This window comes from Thunnus thynnus, chromosome 18 (assembly GCF_963924715.1).
Source record: "Thunnus thynnus chromosome 18, fThuThy2.1, whole genome shotgun sequence".
Taxonomy (NCBI): domain Eukaryota; kingdom Metazoa; phylum Chordata; class Actinopteri; order Scombriformes; family Scombridae; genus Thunnus; species Thunnus thynnus.
Genome location: NC_089534.1, coordinates 22,012,739 through 22,029,330, shown reverse-complemented (window position 1 = coordinate 22,029,330; position 16,592 = coordinate 22,012,739). Strand labels below are relative to the sequence as shown.

The 16,592-nt window shown below is 36.2% G+C and overlaps 1 protein-coding gene across 6 annotated transcripts in view; it reads left to right on the top strand.

Annotated features, from left to right (window-relative positions):
* Positions 1-16,592, top strand: part of ptprk (protein tyrosine phosphatase receptor type K) — a 117,240-nt gene that overhangs the window by 83,178 nt on the left and 17,470 nt on the right. For all 6 annotated transcript variants that reach the window (XM_067573209.1, XM_067573208.1, XM_067573207.1 and 3 more), the window contains exons 14-21: positions 391-500; positions 631-832; positions 987-1,092; positions 1,598-1,667; positions 1,952-2,074; positions 2,668-2,742; positions 3,067-3,103; positions 10,032-10,167. In XM_067573209.1, coding sequence (XP_067429310.1) covers positions 391-500; positions 631-832; positions 987-1,092; positions 1,598-1,667; positions 1,952-2,074; positions 2,668-2,742; positions 3,067-3,103; positions 10,032-10,167 — 859 coding nt within the window. The remainder of the gene's footprint in view (positions 1-390; positions 501-630; positions 833-986; positions 1,093-1,597; positions 1,668-1,951; positions 2,075-2,667; positions 2,743-3,066; positions 3,104-10,031; positions 10,168-16,592) is intronic.

Sequence of the window (16,592 nt, the reverse complement as noted above, 5' to 3'; positions counted from 1 at the left end):
GCAAAAAGGAGTTAGAGTAAAAAATAAATTCCTCTAATACTGTGATGCTTTGGTGCACAGCTTATTTATAGGTACTTTGACAGTCTAGGCGACACAACAGCGTTAGGACAAGGTGAATGAACAAGGCGTGTCATGTCCTTATTGTGTTGCTGATATTTTTGGGAAAGACACATTAAATTAAGAAAGGTCTTGAACTGAACTGTAACTCTGGGATACATGTAGCTCTTCCATATGATTTAGGAAAGCCATAGCTATTTGTATTCCTATTGTTTGCATGTATTTACTAGTAGCTCCCTCATTTGCAAAACAGAATTTACTGTTGATTTTATGGTCAATGTATCAACAGTATGGCAAAATAAAAGTGTACTTTGTTTGTGTGTGCGCTAACAGTTCCAGGTGCAGTTCCCAGTCAGTCAGTACGAGCAACTCCATTTGAAGACAGAATTCTTCTCTATTGGAAGGAACCATCTGAACCCAACGGAGTCATCATACAATATGAGGTACTTTTCGCAGTAGCAGTAGGAATAATAATTGTTGCAGTGTTTGAATAAGTAGAGCTAAAGAGGCAAGCCAGCAGCGTAGTTGAACAACATGTAAAACCTAGATCTCTGTCTCTCTGCCCCACCACAGATCAGCTACAGCGGTGTGCGTTCATTTGACCCTTCAGTGCCTCTCCAGCGGCCGGGACTCACAGTGTCTTTGCCCTCGAATGCGACCCATCACCTGTTTTCCCAGCTCCACCCAGGTGTCACTTACCAGCTCTCTATACGGGCATCCACCTCCAAAGGGTTCGGTCCTGCAACCACACTCAACGTGACTACTAACATTTCAGGTAGAAAAATACGTTTTCAGCAGTTTTGTCACAAATATTTGTCATATTTTTGTCAGCATATCAGCATATAAGAAAAGCATTTCTACAGATTCACATTTAGATAGTCAGCAAGGTGATACATGAACACTAACACAGGCTTTTTCTCTTTCTTTAGCTCCAACGATAGATGAGTATGATGGGTCAGAGGCCTTTCTGAATGAAACTGCAACTACCATAACTGTGCTGCTCAAACCTGCTCAGGCTAAGGGAGCACCTATAAGGTATTGTACTGTATGCACATACACATACTGTATTTACATATACATTGTAGTACATACTCTTGTTTTGTATTTGGTGATCATATTGTACAGAGGTCTGTTTAGTTTTACACAATCACAAAGGCATGAAAATGAACAAGAAACAATCTAGTTCTTTTTGGTAGTTTTTGTGAACAATGCAGTGGTCGAGCATGAACATGTGCATCACAGTTACAATTCATTTTTACTCTAATTATGCCAAACATGTTATTTTCTTGGAGTTACATTGACACAAATCAAGGTTTCTTTGATTGTGGTTCTTTGACATGTGTAAAAAAAAAGCAAGTGATAAACAGTAATTAATTAGCAAAATTAACATAACACACTTAACTACACAATCTATTTTTGAAATGACTGACCTTAGAAATATTTTATTCATCATTCTGTTGTCTTATCTATTAGTGTATTTGTAAGAAACTCAGTTAATAATGCATGTGTATTACTTTTTACATTGTCTACTTGTCTATAGTGCGTACCAGATTGTGGTGGAGGAAGTGAATCCTCGGTCACGTCGTCAAGCCTCCTCTGACTGTTACGAGGTGAATATTAATCCGCTCTACAGACATTACATTTACAGTAACACACCTTTACAACTTATCTAATATACATGTATTTAATATACATAGATTATGAAGAATTGTTTTCCTAAATAAGATTCATTTTGCAGTAGATATCCAGCCTTTGGCTGTATAGGCCACTGGATCCTGAGTCTTACAGTATAAAGCAAATCTTAAAAAGTCTTTAACTGATTATACATTGCATTTGTCAGCTAGATTTATAGACATATTACTTTTAATGTAAATACGTATATCCTCTTCCCCAGGTACCTGTGTCCTACCACAGTGCGTCTAGTGGTGGATCTCCATATTATTATGCAGCCCAGCTGTCTCCCAGCAACCTGCCTGAGCCACTCCCCTTCACTGTGGGAGACAACAAGACATATCAAGTAAGCCTTTTTATCTCTTAATATATTTTGTACGTAGCAAAAATGTCAAGTGAAAAGATAAGTACATAATACAGAAATTACAGTAAATGTATAACTTAGAGGCTGGAGTTTGACTTAACTCGGTCCATTATAAAATACTGTAATACTAGTGGTCTTAAACATGGTTCAACTTAAAACCAAACATACTAGAAATCTCACAGAACAAATACTTCTTCCAAGGCTGCACAATCCAGATGTTTAGAAATGTTAAATCTGAATCTGTATAGTGACCTGGCACATGCATTATGTGCTATGTACATGCCAGACTTTCTTCATTCAAACAAGTGTAATAGTTGAGGAGAACCTGGAAAAAGTGTCTGTGCAAAAATTTCCTCTATCTTAATCTACACAAAAAAAAAAACAATTTCAACATCAAATTTAACTGAAATCTTTTAATAACTTTTGAGATAACTCGCTAACAAATGAAAACATAGACAACCCAGTGCGGCAGGAAACATACCTTCTTGGTAGAGGTAGTAAGTGAAATCAATAACTGATAATCTACATATATTTTGCCTCATATACAGTTCATAATCCCTTCATTTAATCCCCAGGGTTTCTGGAATCCTCCGCTGGCTCCAAGAAAGAACTACAACATCTACCTTCAAGCTGTTAGCAGCACAGAGCGGGTAAATAAATATTTATACATGTAAACACACACTAAACATATAGTGAACTTAAAACTTTCACCTGCTAGCTGCTGCTATGAGTAAATATACTGTATGTACATATGCAAAGACACACTAATTACACTTAAACTACGTTACAGCTTCTACCTGTAATTAATTATGACTTTTAAGTTATGGAAGTCTAAACAGAATTTAAAGCAAACCTAGTACAGACTTCTTAACACTTTCATATGTACAATATAAATATAAACTCACATTTTGGTATAGTGTAATGTGTGTGGACTTGGGACTGAGGTATTGTTCTTTCTGTGTTTTTTCCTTCAGGAAACTAAGACACAGTGTCTCAGGCTGGCTACTAAAGGTAAGAACACAGTGTCAATGTTGATACCACTTTCTTCCAAAATAGGACCCTATGTCAGTGTTAACTTGACACTGAGATGCAGGTCAGGTGATACAAAATGTGTCCTGAATTTGGCTTCTTAGAAAGAAATGTGCAGAATAAATTTGTGAGTGTCACTAGTGAAAGTAACTTAATTTTTCTGATCTACTATGCTTATCCTCTGTTATTAGGTTGCTTAGTGTCAATGAATCTGATTTATTCAGTTGTTTTTCCGACTCATAATTTTGTTTTGAATGATGTTACAGATTGTTTTGAACTGTGTTCACAATCTGATCAGCCCCTTGCTCTTATGTGAGGGTGTGTCAATATAGAATAGTGCATTGCTGTATTATGGGTATTAAAGAGGACAAAATAATGTTAGAAAGAAAAAATGTATTCATGTACGTGCACACAGTCTAAATATCTTGTTTTTACTAGCAGCCATATGTTGATAGATTATCAGACTGGTTTCAAATGGTGCAGATTTAATCCCTGGGCAGCCGCACACAAGTACACATGCACACAGAAACACACAGAAGGCACACGCACTGTTTTGAGGAAAGATTTTTAGAAATGCGACTGATGGATCAGAGTCGCTTAGCTTTGTGGGGTAAGAAGAAGGATAAACAGAAAAATACATGACCATGTTTTCAATGAAATCGACAATCCTGTGCAGTCATGTGGATGGTAGCGTAAAGCTTGGAAGACAACATTAGTGTTTATTTGAGTAGTAACGGAGAATGAGAAACAGAAGTGAAAAGATGAATGAAAACAATATATTTCCACTTTTGTGCTCATACTGTAACTGTAGGTTATTTTCATCCTGAGCCTTAATTTCCTCGTTCTTTAAGGCGCACTAGAGGGACGGTAATGTTGGTTGGACAGACAGCGGTCATTAATGAACAAACAACAGCTTGACTTTATCAGTGTGAATGTAAGCAAATTTAACGTCAATGTTTTAATAATACATTAGACACGGTCAGTTTCCTGTTGTGATGACACAAATCCACCATTTGAGACAGCAGGTGTGAGATAAAAGCCTATGAAATGGCAACTATAAAAGGTTGATGTCAGAGCATGCAATGAGGTGTTGTAAATGTGGCATCATGTATTTGAACAGTGTGTTTACGAGCTGTCTTGGTCCTACTGCAGTGTGGCTGGTGTCATGATGAAAAGACAAGTTATAATCACTTTTTGCGCTCAACTGACAGACCTTGATTTGCCTTTCTAGTGCTGAAGGACCGTAAAACTAGACAGTAAAAGTGACGTTATTTTTAGCACAATCAGCCGTAATGACTGCAGAATAAACCATTAAGGCTGATTTAGGTGTGTATTTATATTAAAGCCTTTCTAGGGAAACTAGCTTAGTCTGTAAATACTGCTAGTCAATTATATGTACTTTCACTATGAAAATAAACATTAAATTAAAAAAAAAATACATTCAAAAAAGGCCCAGGTTGAAAAGAAGTGGATTTGTTGTATAAATTGATATATGTTTATTTTTTAGCTTTCCTGTTGAAATGAGTTCACTCTTGTTCTCTTCAAGTCACACAGTTCAATGTGAGCAGGACATGTAACCTTGTAGGTTCATATGAAACTGGTCCTGTGGGACAGATCAAAGAGGAGTGGCTCAGTCCCTCCGGTGCCTGTAAAGTGTCATGTTTCCCCTCTAAAATGAGAGGAAGTGTGGGAAGTTACTGTTTCCAGTGTCATCATATTTCAAGGATTGCTGGTGGTTGGTATTAGAACAGGTGGTTACTTCCTCAAAGGCAGCTAGAAAAGATAATACTGTGTCTTTTTAGCCTGAAGAGTTGGAGGTATGAGTGAAGCCGACAGACTTCAGAGAGGATTTTAGATTTTTTTAATAAGGGAGAAATACACACTAATGGACAGAGAGGTCAGAAGACTGTCCCTTACTTTCTCTATCTGCCCCTCTGCATGTGTGTGCGCACTCAACCGTGCATCCGGGAGGGAGGATTAAGTGGTGGTGGTCCTATTAGGTCATCTGGGGTATTGTGCATTGTCATTGTTGCCCCAGGGTGTTTTGTGTGTGTGTGTGTGTGTGTGTGTGTGTGTGTGTGGAGGGGGGGTAAGTTTCGAGTGTTAGTGTACTGACCTGGATAATTTTTACAGACATTAAGAGCTACCGCTGACATTATGAGGTCAGGCTTAGAATCTTTTAAACATTGTCTTTCTTTTTGTTATGTCTTGTTTTGTAACATTTTCCCATTGTTTCTTGTCCTGACAGGAAAAACAGGTGAACTTGAGAAGTAAATGTGATACAAATTTGTGCCATTAACCAAAAAACCACACAGTCACAAATGCTAAATAACATGGAACCAAAGGCAAAAGCAAGAATTTTAACCTTTAGATCATAGTCTGATATGAAACAATGATTTGGTGATTGCTAAATATATTTTAAAAATAAAAATAAAAAGGGATTTTTAAGGCTGATACCAATTTTGATATTGAAGAAGAGTTTGTTAAAAATCCAATATCATATATCAGCCGCTGCTTTCACAAACCTGTAAAAGAAACAAACATTTTTGGTCTTCTTTTCATAAACCCATATTATTTTTAAAAAATCCTTTTGGATCTTTTAGATATTTATCTATTTTAAGAATTATGACAACGACATACACTGAGCAGGAATTTAACAAGTGAAAAATGAACTTGTCAGTGTTCTCTAGTGGACAAACTATGTAATGCAGACACCGTTTCTAAATGACCTGAAACATGTATTTTGGCATTTCTCACAATTTCTTTTTACTTAAAGACACATATTTAAACCATTGTATCTGCAATATGCTAATATCAGCCAATATATCAGTGCAACTCTGTATTTTATATATTCAGCAGCTACCCAGTATCCTCAATAGTAATGTAGCATTCATTGGTAAATTCTGCTCTGATTCGTATCCAAATTATATCGCCTTTATCTGTTATCTGTTTGCTGAGTTCAGTAATAACTCCAAGGTCATCATCAAGAAATCTCAAGATTTCTCTGCTTTTACACTTTAAAAGATAATTGACCTTAAATTAAATTTGACATGCAGTTGAAGCTGCTTATAGTTTATTCCTCTTTGCCATCCAAAAAAACATCAGTGAGCCATGCTGTTGCACTGGGTGACATCTTCCTTCATTATGATGAACCTGAGTACTGTATATCCAGAAAACTTTGCTAGAGCTGTACATAACTAACTAGAGTACCAGATGTCATTAATCCACTGCTGACAATAGTCCCTAATAAATACACTATTTACACCTGTCTGACTAACATTTACCAAAAACAACAGTTAGCCTTTTCTAAAAAATTACATTAAATATTTGTGACCCGTTCTTAAAGATTCACATTTTCAGTAAGAGCCAATGGGCTTTGGGTAGAGTGCTGTAGACAGGGTATTGAAGTCATGAAGTACTGATGTTGGTTTTTGTCTTTTCGTGGGATTTGCTGACAGTAAGAAAAATCTAAAATAACGCCAGCCTTGTCCTTTAAAAGCAATCATTTGGCTGACACATTACTGCTCATGCTACATCTATCAGTCCTACTTTCTAGTGTAATATTGTTACATAATGGCATTGGGATATATGGAGGCATTTCAAAGATTTCATCAGCAGAAACATTTTATAACAAAATAATACGCTAAGGTCACAAATATTGAGGCAGATAAAAAGAGAGAGAGAGAGAGATTATGTTTATCTTGTTGATATTTAGCATTAGAAGTGGATTATTGTTTGATAGACGCATTGCATTATATTGAGTTTTGTGCATATGTCTTTGTGTTGGATTATTTGGATTATCTTAATACACGATAATGTTCTTATGTTGCAGCACAAACTATTCTGGTGTTATGAGATCAGATCACTAAGTAGAGCTTAGGAGCACGAAAACAGATGCTTGCTCTCTTTCTGTTGACTTTCTGTCCATGATCAACATGATTGAAACTCCTGAAATATCATTTGTGAATTATATTCTAGAAACGTTGGACAGCTACAGTCAAATTGCATGACAAAAGCATTTTCCTATGAGTCCAACGAGAGCCCAACACCAAGGATAACCTGAAATACTCTGAAAGGACACACTGCTAGACACATAATCAGTCAGCGGCTCTTTATTTTTAAGGCTTTTTTAGTGGTTATTCATGTTTACAGCTGCAGAGTGTAAGCTGCAAGTGTAAGAGTGGAGAGAGTTCACAGGTTCAGTACACTTACCATAAAACAAAATGAATGAGGAGCTGAAATCTGAAAAAGAAAGCTTAGTGTTTTTTGCTCAACTGACCCAGCTCCATAAGATGGCGCACGGCAGGGATAAACATTGTCAGCTTCCACTGATACTCTGTTACTGCCTTTTCACAGAATTTTATCTTAACGCTGAACAAGAAAATCAAGGATATTCTTTCTTGCTTACCTAGATGTCCACGATAAAACACCTACTTTAAATGATTAAGACACAGTATAAGATGTTCAGTAGAAGCAACGGCTGCATATAGAAGCAGTCTCTTTTGTTCATTATTACATAGAGATCATTTTAATGAAGAATATTACTTCTAATATCAATATTTCAATCTGTGAGCTAAATGAGCTCCTCAAACAGAACTTTTGGCTATATTTGCATCATGAATGACAGTTACCATGGCATTTGTGTTGGCACTTGCCTGACTTTGGTTTACAAGGAATATGATATTTACATGATATTTAGCACAGGGAATGATTAAACCTAACTATTTAAATACCTCATCAGAATTTGTTTTCTTATCACACTCACCACTTTACTGATGTGAGGGCTTTTTGTAAAGATATCTTCAGAAAAAACAAACATAATTCCTGAGGTGTTAGGTGGCATACTTCGCCAGCCTGAAGTGATGAAGGGTTGCGTAAATACTTACAGTGCCAAGATTTCTTCATTATTTGTTCAACACGCTTACAGACAGTGCAGGAGAACTATATTTCAGAAATGTGACAGATTATAAAGGCTGTAGAAGACGCTTTAGGGTTCCTGGAAATAAGCTGGGTTTACTTGTAGGTTTGGTTTTATTTGTGTAGTTCACTGTCCTATAAGTCTTAGTGTAAAGTAATACCTCTTCTTTGGCTGTTATCATGGAGCTTTTTGACAAGAACTCACTCAGCAATAGAAAAACACAACTGACAAAGAGCTTTTTAAGATCATTTCAATTGTTAATGTTTGATTTTCAGTCTTTCGGTTTCTTCAGCTACAAAAGAAAATCATTCACTGTTAGAACTTTGTGATTAGGCAGAAAATAATTTCAATGTCTTACAGTAGCTGTATTGAAAGCTAGAAAAATGTAGCTTGTCAATAAAAGGGATCCCTAGATGGCTGGCATCTTTTTTAATATTGGTCGACAGTTTTCAAACAGCAATGACCACAATAATCACTGTACAAGAGCACAACTTAACCCTAACCTTGCAAAGTTTTCAGTACTCTAGTGAGTGATGTTGGAGAAGTTGCAGTGTGAGAGACGCTTGGTTTTGTTTTCACTTTCGCTGTCCAGCAAACATTAACCCACTCGATAAACAGAAAATATAAAAACTCTACTACACACATCCGTCAATTTTTATGCCTCTGCACTGGCGACACCTGTGGCCAGAGGCATTATGTTTTCAGGTTGTCAGTCCATCCCATTCTTTTGAACATGATATCTCTGAAACGTCTTGAAGGAATGGCACAAACGTCCACTTGAACTGAACTGATGAACTGATTAGAATTTGGTGGTCAAAGGTCAAGATCACTGTGACCTCACAAAAAACATGTTTTTGGCCTGAACTTAAGACCTAAGACTCATACACTAATTATGACAAAGTTTCAGGATAAAATGATGAAGTGATGACATTTTATATCCAAAAGGTCAAAGGTCAACTCCACTGTGACATTGTAATGTTCTGCAAAAACACTTTTCTGGCCATTATTCAACGCCATAACTCCATATTTCACATTTAGTCGGATACTGAGTTGGTGACACTAATCTCGGGTGCCCACCTTGAAACTGTGGTGAATATGTGTGTGAAGCATCCACATTTTAGAATTTGTAGCTTCTTTGCAGCAACATCCATATCTGAAGCTTTGTCTACTGTCACGGCTACAACTTTGTGTTTTATCAGAATCAGTTTTATTGGCCAAACATGTGAACACATACAAGGAATTTGACACTGTTCTTTGTTTCTCTCAATGAACTAGACATACAACAGAACAAAAACAACAAAGCTGAGACAAAGGGAAAGACAGTGAATAACAAGCTAGACAACAACAAAGAATAGTTTTCCAGATACACTTGACTAGGGAGGTTTTCTTACCACTGTAGCTGAGAAAACGATCTTGCAATGAATGGGTGAAGAACCAGGGCTGAATGATTCACCGGAATCATAAATGTCAGTATAGTGATAACTTCCATTTTGCTACAAAGTACACTTAATACCTTTTTTTTAAATCCCTTTAAAGTCTTCACTACAAATATTATATGAGTCTGGACAGACATGGATGTAAACTGTAACTTGACTGGTTGGCGGAGGCATACAACTGCGAGGCAGTATTTCTAGTTTATTTCTACATTTCTTCAGCATCTTCAAGATATAGATTTTTTCCACTTGTCTCCTTAATGTTTTGCCCCTTTCTGTCTTTTGTCTTAGCAGCTTTCCGTAGAGCACATTCATAAATAAGCACGAAATAGCCTTTATTTTAATAATTAGTGTGATGGACATGGTATTTGAATAGTTTTTTTCACTTTGCATCTTGTTGATACACCAATGTTTTACAAATGGGAATGCAAAATTACTTTCCCATATGATTTTGATTCTTTTGACTCCTCATAATACTACAAAGGAATAATAATGGATGTATTCCAGTAGATTAAACCGATTTTAAGTACTGAGGCAGCTTTTTGTCATTATATTGTAGGTGCTACAGAGGAGCCAGAAGTCATCCCTGACCCTGCTAAACAGACGGACCGGGTGGTGAAGATCGCTGGGATCAGCGCTGGTGTCCTCGTCTTTATACTGCTGGTGCTGGTAGCCATCCTATTGGTCAAGAAAAGGTGAGTGACAGCCCATAACCACGCCCACTAAGCCCTGCAGTTTTAATCAAGAGTTTTATGAAGAATGCAAATGTTACATGAACAGTTCTTCATGTACACACCAACACGCATGCAGATGCAAGAGCACACAGACACAAATGTGCACCGAAATCCATTCTCTTGTTTTGTGTTGGTCCAGTATTTGCTGTAGTTACACCATCTTCCATCCATCCACCATAAACGTTGATCTCCCTTTAGAACCAGCTTCTTAAACTTTGTTGTTTTTGAGGCACTAAATACCTAAAGGCCTGTTTTCCTAAGTTCCATGTGAAGTACGGTATTTCCAAAATTAGAAACTCCTGTCTCGCTGTAATTTAGTACAAGAAAGATCTGAGGTCATGTTTTTTTTTTCTTATACAGTACAGCTGTTGAATCAAACTAGACAAAACAACCACACAGAACAGCCTACTCAATTAAGAGTGAAAGAGAGAGACATTGTGAAAGAAATCCCAATTTCTGTGAAAGAAATAGGGAGAGGTTGGAGAGTGAAGGGCAGGATTGTATAATTAGGGTTGGGGTTGGGATTTGACAAAGAAATAGATTTTTAATAAGCCACTGGAGCAAACACATGGCCCCATACACTCAAGTAGTTTAGGGGAAACAACCCACAGAATTTCTGAAAGTGTCAAATAGAAAAGGTAGATCACAGACTTGAATGTGGGTTGGGACAAACATGTTTCAAATTAATACATGATATAATGTTTAAAAGCCTTGTTTAGCTGCTTAATGAACAGAATAAGTGAATAAATGAGGTGAATAAAGAAATGAAGTTGGTCTCGGTATCGTCAGGGTTTGGCCTCACAGTGATGTGTTAGTTTGTTGCAGGTCTCCACCATGTGGTGGCTTAACACAGCTACAATGTTAGAATGCCAGTTTAAGCGCAATACAGCAGCTGATGTTTTTTTCCAGTAGTTCAAACTGGTCATGGTTGTGGAAAAAGAGAAAAATCAGTTTCTATGTGGTTTTTCCCTTTTAAACAGTACTGAGAAGATAACTCATATCTGTGCACTTATCTGTGACATTTTCCTCTACAAATCTGGTAGTTTCATGGTGATGATATTTTCTTTGATAGGAAGTTTACAGTCAAGTATCAGGGATATTTTTGTTATAAACAGGTATGACTGTACGTCTATGAAGCACATTGATGTCATTTTTTCTATCAAAGGTTGTTTGGCTCCACCAAAACCTGATCTGATTCCCAGTACTTCATGTTCCACAGTCAGTGAAACATATTGTTTGGGGTTCATTAACATAAAAGCAGCAATATTCATGAACTGCTACTGTGATTTTTCCACCGTCATGTCACACCACAGTGAAGTTTACACTGACCTATTTGAACTGTGCAATTTTATCACATCATGAAGTTGGTGAAGCAATGAGGAGAACAAGCTTCATGCTTTAATAGCAAAATCACCCCAACACAGTTTTTGTTTTTCCCCAACTTTCTTGAACAGCTCTTAACTGTGAGGTTACATGAGGTTGAATTATGTCTTTGTACTTTCCAGGACGTGTGTGTGCATATACATTTATAACTCATGTACTATGTGCAGCTGTGAAATAATTAACTATTACTAAACATGTCGTTCCTCTTGTGACCTTTCAATTAAAGTCCAGTGTTCAGGGAACCTGAGTACCTCATTAAAAATAGAATAATTAGGAATTGAATTTGCATATTGGAGACGGATACATGTGTGTCAAGTGTCTCATATCACAAGTTTTCTATTATAATGAAAAGTGCTTTTGAAAAATAGACATAAATTGGTTGGTTCCCTCATTGACCACCAAGTATCTTGGAGAAATGTAAGATAAAACGTCATCAACTTTAGAAAATGTCTCTCTCAGGACACAGATGATTTCCTCTGAACACAAAGTACTGCATCCTGCCAGAGGCTTTAGTCAGCAAAAAATGAAAACAGCCTCTCAATTACAACCAATCATTGTCAAACTCAGCAAATCAAAAACAATTAGACATTAAATTATGGTTGGTAATAAACTCTCGACACCAGAGAACTTTGCTTTTGCAGCCCCTGAACTTCACCTTTTTATTCTAATTCTCTGTTGCACCGTCATGATACCCAACAGTGTTTGAAACATACTCACTACCGTCCAAAAACCTGCCAGTGTTTCATCCCCAGTGGCCTGATTACTGTAACATGTTTTTCTGAACATTATAAGTCCCTTGAGGCTTTTTTGATGATAGAAAATTGGTTCAAATCAAAAGCCTATGCATTTTTGGAAGGTAACTGTTGTTTACTATCCTGAAATTGCCTGCACAATTTTCTGGATGGACAGTGTCTGTTGTTATTGTGCATCTGAACTGCAACCACGGTGAAGCTCAACCTGCATTCATGCATTTGAACTAAAGTCAGCTTCAAATTCACCTCACTCACTAATATTTACAGTAGGTTGACTTCTGACAGCTATATTTATATATATATAACTATATTTTAGTAATTTGAACAACTTAAAAGGTGTGTTATTTTAGGAATATTTTGAAGAATTATGTGTTGTTTTAAGTATAGACAATAAACTTAGGTCGCATTGAAGAAATTATGGTTTTTAAGTGACTGATTTATGAGAATATGTGAGATTATGTAGCAACAATGATGTGATCAACTGATGACAGCTGTTTCCAGTTGAGAAAACATATTTGCATATCTTTGCATGGAACAGAAAATTGCCTTTAAAGCTTCTTGAAGTGACTTGGTTTAAGTTACATCATGAGTTTGTTTTATACCATCACACCATTTGTGTAAAAAATAGTTTCTCTATTCTATTGTGACATTTTTAGGTTGATTTGTAACTAAACTGTAATGTATTATTCCACTGTGACAGCTGATTTAGCAGCACGCTCTTGAGTCTGAAGTTATGTTGACAGTGTTTAGTAGTTTTATCTTCCATAAAGGTTTCTGGGGAGATCAATTTCCATTGTCATTGAACCTTTACAACTTTGAACAATACTGCATCTTTAAAATGGTGGGACATGATGACATCGCAATGACATCATGCTTGCTTTATGAGAAGCGAGCTGCGTGGTGTTACAGATTAGGTAGCGTTGTTTCAGTTTTGACAAAATGTTTAAGGAGTAAAACTGATTAGGGCTAAATCTCTAATCAGGGCGTCTAGTTTCAGTAAACACAGCTTTAAAATATTGCATGAATATTTTAAATAAAACACTTCCAGAAGTAAAGAAGAGAAAAACTGCATGTTGATTAGCTTACTATGATAGTTTGATGTTATTTTTGTAATAGTTTCACAAGTCTCCTAGCTTGATTTATAGTATTTATATAGTATTAAACTTGAGTTTTTACTTTTCCTAAAGAAATAGCCCAACAACCCCGTGCATGACCCTCAAGTTGTAGCAATCAAAAGGTGTTTTCTTCTGTTTCTGTTGTTGCTGGTTGGGACAGGACAGTATTGTCCTAATTTGCATATTCATGACCCTTGTGTCTCATTCTTTGCTTTCTGATTGGCTCACAACCCCAGGAGGACCTACTATTCATACTCTTATTACCTGTAAGTAAACAACCAATGAACAATCAGCTCACCCAGCTGCTGTTATCTTATTGGGCAAATTAGTGGCTAGTTGTTGTTATTTTTAAAGATGCAGTATACTTTTTTCAAGACAAAACACATTTTCAGCTCTGACCAACCAACCAAAGCCATCCTCATTGACGCCTTACCAGGGTGGGGGTCAGTTCACTTTCATGTCAGTCAGGTCAGGATTTTAGGATTCAGGATTCAACCAATTTTATACATTTAAATCTTCCAGATAAAATAACAGTTTTTAGCAAGATAATGCTGGTTTCCTGTCTAAAAATAACAAGAAATAAACTAAAACTCAGATTCTGTTAAAAAAGGACTGAACTGAAAGTGAATTGACCTCAGCCCCGGTGTCCTCTACATGCTCCAAAGTTGCTCTGAAGCAGGCTTATAAAGGCCAATGTTGGCCATAAACCAGATCAAAGCAGGCCAAAGTGGGACGACACAGGCCTAAGCGTGTTATTTGAAAAAAGAATGCTGCACTTGTGACTTGTAGCTCTTTGTGTGCATGTAGTCATGTGATCATCCATCCGCCCATCAAGTCACAGGTATCATGGTACTGTAACTCTGCTACAACATGCTCAGTCTCTTTCCTGTCAGTGGATCTGAACCAGTCGGCTTCCTGTTTGGGACACATGGCCTCTTATTTTGTTTTGGTTGTTCTTATGAGCGTTTTTCTTCTTGTGGGTACTTCTTTCTCTACTTTTCTTCTCCTGTCTCTCACTGGCTGTGAACAAAATGGATCCCTAATTCCTCATTTGTGCTGCCTTGAAAAAATATGTGGGGTGCAGTCTGAGTCATTGGTTAAAAATTAGTTTTGATATTTGTTTATAAACTTTATTAAATGAATTAGATAAAATCTACTCTCAAGTTGACATTAATTTATTTCTTTTTTGATAAGATGTCTTTATAAGAAATGTGGGTTTGTTGTTTTGTTTTTTGCTTTTTATCTCATCAGCTCAATCATTTTTAATCCTTAAAAATATTATGTTTTTTTTATGTGGGTGTGTTTTGTTAGCCATGCAAATAAAAATAAAAACTATAACTAAACTACACAAATAAAATGTAGCCAACATTAAGAAGTGACAAATTATGTATAGGTCCCATAAAAGGATTATATATATACATACACATGTATATCCATATATTAATTGAACTTTAAAAAATTAAATAGTGAGAAGATTCAGCATCTACTCCAATAAATTTAACAGAATAATCTTTAACTGTCTATAAATTCTCTTTTTGTCTTTGTACAGACCATCTAAGTATTATTAAAACATTTTTCACCTTAATAAATCCATCTATTGCCATATTTCATTGAACCACTCCCACATAAAGTATATTTTTGCAGTAGAACACAGTGCCATGTTGTTATTTCTGTTGCCCATTAACAATAAATTTTTAAGGTGTCTTGGCCGCCATTAAAATGGCAAATGTACGCCAAGGCATGTTAAGTAGATATTATAGTACATTTTAAATATGTATATTGCGCTCACAATCAATCCACAACTTAATTTTACAACTCAGATAGGAAAAACAATAAAACAATCTATCCTGGTTCTGGTCACAGCCACCCCTCTCTCTCTTTCTCTGTTTCCATGTCTCTCCCTTATATACAATATCTACAAATATGCGGTATATGGTGGTTTATAATATATATATACCTCCTTCTCTCCAGTTTTCACATTTTCTGTTTACAAACACACACAAACAACTACAGCTGGTCAGCAGCTAAATCTATGTTCCTACTGAGTGTATGGGTGTGTGTTTATTGTGTGTATGTGGTCTTAGAGGTGGAGTTGGTGTATTTTGGGGTCAAGAGGTAAAATATACAAAAACCACAGCATGCTACCTGTCTGTCTACTGGGAAGAAGTCAGAGCCGTATATTGTATCAGTTTGGCAACAGTCAAAAATGGATTTGTTCATCAGTCCTCCTCAGATGTCATTGCTTCTAGCTGTAGCCATTTTGAGTCCTGGCTAAAGAGTTTCTGTTTTTTTTATGTTTGGACTCAAATTGCTATGCAAGTGAGCAACTAACTCATCTTGAGAAGGCTGTGTAAAAGCGCAATAATCAATAGAGATGTCCTAACTGATATACACCTATGGCTCTGGGTACATAATGTTCCTGCATGTTCTGTCATGCTCGAAATATTAAGCCCTCTAAAGTTATTTTCCCTGGGATTTTGTGGATTGCACACACTGATGGAGTTACACCTGAAAAGGATACCTTGATGTTTTGTTTTAAGCTGTTATTTTTCTTCGCCAGGCAACGATCTCATGATAAAGAAGAGTTTCTGTACGCTCTTTTTTTGCTATTCATGAAAGCCACCATTTGTTTCCACAATATAACAACAACCTGTGAAGAAAAATAATAGATTAAAATATAAAATCGTGTATTATTTAAATGTATTTTCCTGTTCTCTTATAATACTGGGCTGACTATCTATGACATGACCTTAAACTCTACTCATATGATAATAACCATGTTACTTTGGTTGGTAAATGGTTTTCTCTGGGCTACTATATAAGGTCATAATACACTCCTGTTGTTTTAATGGGATTTTTCCAATCTTTGCTGTCAGATGAAAACCAAATATTTCATATTTTTAGGATTTTTTCCTTTTTTGTTTGTTTTTTATTTGCTTTATTGAAGCCTACATAGTATTTTTTTGTTCTAATAATACTGATAATGCAGAAATAATGTTACAAAAGATTATGTTTCATTCAAATAAAAATATAGTGTTCAGTATTTTTTAAGGCTTTCATCTGACAGCTCATCTATGTTACTTATTGTAGGTTCATAGCAGGTTTTCCCTTTGCTACTTGTAGGTCATAGGTCATT